General features: G+C 38.2%; 1 protein-coding gene across 1 annotated transcript in view; it reads left to right on the top strand.

Moving 5' to 3' along the window:
• The first annotated feature begins 1,862 nt into the window (after positions 1–1,862).
• Positions 1,863–6,000, top strand: part of LOC142836859 (uncharacterized) — a 309,196-nt gene continuing 305,058 nt past the window's right edge. The window contains 5 exon segments of the mRNA XM_075951512.1: positions 1,863–1,983; positions 2,181–2,241; positions 4,646–5,304; positions 5,343–5,355; positions 5,402–5,886. Of these exon segments, the coding sequence (XP_075807627.1) occupies positions 1,950–1,983; positions 2,181–2,241; positions 4,646–5,304; positions 5,343–5,355; positions 5,402–5,886 (1,252 nt within the window). The 5' untranslated portion in view covers positions 1,863–1,949.

Raw genomic sequence — 6,000 nt, 5'->3', positions numbered from 1 at the left:
GCCTATTGTGTTGTGGTTGAAACTAAACAGTCAGCTTTTTTATTTTGCTGTCATAACTTCCCCACCATTATGAACTCTGTCACTAAATCACATAAGATTCAGTAGAATTAACTGCTGTCTAGTGACGGAGGAAGGTCATTGGCTAACAAAGGAACTGCCTTAGCCCATTTTATTGGTTAGGACATAGGTAGGTGGAGTAAACAGTACAGAATGCTGGGAGGAAGAGGAAGTGAGCTCAGACTCCACAGCTCTCCTCTCCAGAGCAGACACCTCAGAGAGACACCATGCCCTGCACCTGGCAGACACACGCGATGAAGCTCCGACCTAGAATCTTCCCGGTAAGACCGGTGCTCACAGATTATTAGAGATGCGTTGGTCGGTATATTAGAATTAGCCAGTAAGGGCTAGAGCTAGAGGGGCAAGCAGTGATTAAATGAATACAGTTTGTGTGTTGTTATTTCGGGGCAAAAGCTAGCTGAGCAGGCGGCTGGGGTGTTGGGGATGCAGCCCCGCCGCTCCAATTACTACAGTCTAGTGCTAAGGTGGTTTGGTAGCGTACTCTTTTCAGTTTTGTTTGTTTATTTTTGAAGACAAGGTTTCTCTGTGTATCCCTAGCTATCTTGAAAATAGCTCTCTATATTTACCATGATGGCTCCAAACTCAGAGATCCTCTCCCTCTGACTTCCAAGTGCTGCGATTAAATGTGGGCCAGCATTCCTGGCTTTTTTCTTTTTATATTGTTGTATGATGGTTTTGTTCCTATCAAGCATATGCTGTTGTACTGAGCTTCATCCATGTCTTGAATTTTAAAATTTTACAGAGTGTGTATCATTATGTTTCTCAGGATGGCATGTATTCATGACATTAATACTGCCTGTTCCTTCTTAGTCATTGGATTGCAGGTGCATACCCTTTTTCCTGCCTGTGTTTGTTTGTCTTGAATTTTTATTTTAAAAAGAGTGTTTTACCTGTATGCATGGATATGCACCATGTGAGTACCTGGTTTTTATATTGATCAAAACATGGTACTAGAAACCCTGAACTTGGAATAATGGATAGTTATGATCCCCCATGAGCCCACCTATATGCATGACCAGGAGGACTCTACACTGTTGAATCATCTTTCTTGCTCTGTGTTGATTATTTATCATCAGCATATTAATTGCTATTGTTTTCATTTGTCCATTTGTAACTTTTTAAACGTACTGGGCCTTTTAGCAAAGCCTTATTTATGTTGCAGTTTAAATTGGGGCACTTCATGTTTCTGGTAGATGAATAAAGATTTGAAGTAAATGCATAACTGTTTGTTGGAACTTCAGCAAAAATCTATGGGTTATTTCTATCTTTAATGTTTGTTTTATCATTTTTTATTTGAAACATGTATTTAATATGTATTTCTAAATTTCCTAGAAGTGATGGCATGGACTAGGCTTATATTCAACTCAGATGCAGATAGAGAAATACATGCCTCTACCTTCTGAGTGCAAGGATAAGAGACATGATTCAACACATCCAGCTTTTTTCATCTTACTTTTCTTTTTTGTAGTTAGGACATAACCATTCATACAATTTCTATTATCTGAACTCTGTACCGTTGATCTGTTTACATATCTTTTATTTTTTGTTAGTAGCCATTTCTCTTGCAAGGGGAAACATTCAAAGGGTTCAGATATGACAGAGGTGAACCTCCTATTCAGTTTGCTTCTAAAGTGAATCATTGATTAAATTATGATGTCTATGTCATGGAATAAGTATGGAGAGCACCAGAATTATATGACTATACGGTCAACGAAGTATATATTAAAAGTGTTGTCAAACTCATGCTTTCTGTTGTACACATGTATGGGATATTTTAGAATGCAGTGACCTATGATGACGTGCATATCAACTTCACTTTGGAAGAATGGGCTTTGCTGGATCCTTCCCAGAAGAATCTCTACAAAGATGTGATGGGGGAGATCTACAGGAACCTCGCTAGTATAGGTAAGACTTAATTATCTTTCATGTTTCAAATAAGAAGACAACTGTTCATTGGTTAGTGATACTTTTTTGTAATATTATTGAGATAAAAGAATGGGGTAAATAAATCAGGCATGGTTGTAAGGTTTGCTTCAAATGCAAACTAAATTTTTTTACAATTTTTAATATAACATACATTTTTTCTGGCACTATATTTTTAGGATACAGTTGGAAAGATCATAATATTGAAGAACATTGTCAAAGTTCTAGAAGACATGAAAGGTAATTTTCATGTATAACCTGATACAAATGTATCTCTGAAGAATTTGTAATATATCCTATATGTTATGAAGTAAAGAAACAGTGTAATTAATAAAGTGCATCAATGATTATTAAATACTTACAAAATCGTATACCTTGATTTCAGATAGGTGAAGTGCACTTGCAATTCATTCTTTTTTTTTTACTAAAAAAGTTCTACCTCCTCACTGTGTCCCTTTTCCCTCCCCCTCCTTTCACTCCCCTCTTCTCACTGCCCTCCTCCCACTCCCCTCCCCCTTCCTCTCCAATCCGAAGAGCAGTCAGTGTTCCCTTCCCTGTGGGAAGTTCAATGTCCTTCCCCCTCCATTTAGGTCTAGGAAGGTGAGCATCCAAACAGCCTAGGCTCCCACAAAATCAGTACATGCGGTAGGATCAAAACCCAGTGCCATTGTCCTTGGCTTCTCTGCAGCCCTCATTGTCCATCATGTTCGGAGAGTCCGGTTTTATCTCATGCTTTTTCAGTACCAATCCAGCTGGCCTTGGAGAGCTCCCATTATATCAGCCCCACCATCTCAGTGGGTAGGTGCACCCTTCGCGGTCCTGACTTTCTTGCTCATGTTCTCCCTCCTTCTGCTCCTCATTTGGCCCTTGGGATCTATGTCCAGTGCTCTAATGTGGGTCTCTATCTCTATCTCCATCCATTACCAGATGAAAGTTCTATGGTGATATACAAGATATTCATTAGTATGGCTGTAGGATCAGGCCATTTCAGGCTTTTTCACCTCAGCTGCCCAAGGACCAAGCTGAGGACTTCTCTCTGGACCCCTAGGAACCCCTCTATATTCAAGACTCTTGCCAACCCTAAAATGGCTCCCAGAATTAAGATTCCCTGCTCCCATATTCACCCTTCCTTTTTCCCAACCATCCCATTCCCCCAAGCTCTCCCCATCCTCCCCTTCTAAATTTTCTATCCCATCTCCCCTTTTCCCCCATCCCACACCAACCCCTATTTCCCAAACAGATGAACATGTGATGTACTCATTCACAATTAATTTCTAGCCATAAATAAAGGACGTTGAGCCTATAATTCATAATCCTAGAGAAACTACATAAGTAGGTGAAACCAAATGAAAACATATAGTTATCCTCCTGAATATTGGAAGTAGACAAGATTACTGGGCAAGTCATTCTTTATAGAAAGAAGTCAAGGAAACAATGTCTTAACCTATATTACCATTTGAATCATAGTACAATGAGAGTTATACTGAAAAATTGCCAATTTATTTATTTCATATTATTCATATTATATATATTCAGATATACATGTTGAAAATGTGATAAGTATATCTGCAAAGCTCTCTATTACACTAATAGTCCATAGAGAGAGTAGTTTAACCCATATACTTGTTAAGTTTAATGAGGGGGCAGTTAGAGTCAGGAATCAAGGGGTAGCTGTTGTGGAGAGGCCTTAATCCAGATACCACAAGTCTGTGAGGACATAAAGTCAAACTGTGAACTCAATGTGAAAACCTTATATTTGTTATTCTACCTTGACTAGGTATATCATATGTTACACTGGACACAAACTACATGAGCATAGGGATCTGAAAAGGTATAACATACCTCTCTCTCTCCGAATAGACAGAAGAAATGTAGCCAACACCATGCTGAGTATACTTGTTGAATTTGATGTACAAGTATACAAGTAATTGATTTTCTACTCTTATTGTTAATCTATCAAAAAGCTCACATTTCAGAAAAGTACCATGAGTACTGTGTAAATACTTCTGTTTGTCCTAGTTCATTAGAAAATATAGTATCACACACAGTATTGAAATCTTTTTTTTTATATTTATTTTATTAAGTATACAATATTCTGTCTGCATATATGCCTGCAGGCCACAAGAGGGCACCAGATCTCATTACAGATGGTTGTGAGCCACCATGTGGTTGCTGGGAATTGAACTCAGGACCTTCGGAGGAGCAGGCAATGCTCTTAACCACTGAGCCATCTCACCAGCCCTGAAATCTTTATTAATACAATAAGAGTGGGGAAGCTCTGAGTTTTTTTAGTTCTCTTCAAATACATGATAATTCTCATACAGAAAAAAAAGATTCTGTAAATGTGAACCATGTAATAAAGGCTGTTATCAGTTATCTTTAAAGATGAAAAGCAAGCTTTAATGAAGGGGAAAAACAAGACTGTTAACATGGTGATAAAACCTTAACATATAATTCCTCTTTAAAACAGGACTAAATTGTAAAATTAATTTATACAGATAAAAAATTAAACAATGTATTAAATGTAGTAATGCTTTTACATGTACAATTATCATTGTAGGCATGAAAGAAGTCAAAGTAGAGAGAAATCTTCTGCATATACTCAATGTGTTAAAGCCTTTGCATGTGACAGTCATCTTCACAGGCATGAGAAAACACATACTAGAATGAAACCATATGAAGAAAATGAGTGTGGTAAAGCCTTTTCACATCACAGTCCTCTTCAAATGCATAAAAGAACACACACTGAAGAAAAACGATATGAATGTAATCAATGTGGTAAAACCTTTGCATATCACAGTCATTGTCAAACGCATAAAAGAACACATACTGGAGAGAAACCCTATGAATGTAATCAGTGTGGTAAAGCCTTTGCACGCCACAGTTATCTACAAAGTCATAAAAGAACCCATACTGGAGAGAAGCCCTATAAGTGTAATCAGTGTGGTAAAGCCTTTGCTCATCACAGTCATTTAAAAACTCATGAAAGAAGCCATACTGGAGAGAAACCCTATGAATGTAATCAGTGTGGTAAAGCCTTTGCTCATCACACTAATCTAAAGATTCATGAAAGAAGCCATACTGGAGAGAAGCCCTATGAATGTAATCAGTGTGGTAAAGCCTTTGCTTATCACAGTAGTCTCCAAACACATAAAAGAAGCCATACTGGAGAGAAGCCCTATGAATGTTATCAGTGTGGTAAAGCCTTTGCACAATACAGTCATATACAAACGCATGAAAGAAGCCATACTGGAGAGAAACCCTATGAATGTAATCAGTGTGGCAAAGCCTTTGCATGCCACAGTTATCTACAAAGACATGAAAAAAGCCATGCCTGAGAGAAACCCTATTAATGTAATCAGTGTGGCAAAGCCTTTGCATGCCACAGTTATCTACAAAGACATGAAAGAAGCCATACTGGAAAGAAACCCTATGAATGTAATCAGTGTGGTAGAGCCTTTGTACAACAGAGTCATCTACAAGTTCATGAAAGGAGCCATACTGGAGAGAAACCTTATGAATGTAATCAGTGTGGCAAAGCCTTTGCATGCCACAGTTATCTACAAAGACATGAGAGAAGCCATGCTGGAGAGAAACCCTATTGTTGTAATCAGTGTGGTAAAGCCTTTTCATGCCACAGTTACCTACAAAGTCATGAAAGAACCCATACTGGAGAGAAACCCTATGAATGTAATCAGTGTGGCAAAGCCTTTGCATGCCACAATTACCTACAAAGTCATGAAAGAACCCATACTGGAGAGAAACCCTATGAATGTAATCAGTGTGGTAGAACCTTTGTACAACAGAGTCATCTACAAGTTCATGAAAGGAGCCATACTGGAGAGAAACCCTATGAATGTAATCAGTGTGGTAAAACCTTTACATGTCACAGTAATCTATGAAGACTTAAAACCACCCATACGGGAGATTAGCCACATAAATGTAATCACTGTGGTAAAGCCTTTGTATGCCACAGATCATCAAAGGCATAAAAGAAGC

Source organism: Microtus pennsylvanicus, chromosome 17, assembly GCF_037038515.1.
Source record: "Microtus pennsylvanicus isolate mMicPen1 chromosome 17, mMicPen1.hap1, whole genome shotgun sequence".
Classification (NCBI taxonomy): domain Eukaryota; kingdom Metazoa; phylum Chordata; class Mammalia; order Rodentia; family Cricetidae; genus Microtus; species Microtus pennsylvanicus.
This window is presented reverse-complemented; position numbering and strand designations above follow the sequence as displayed.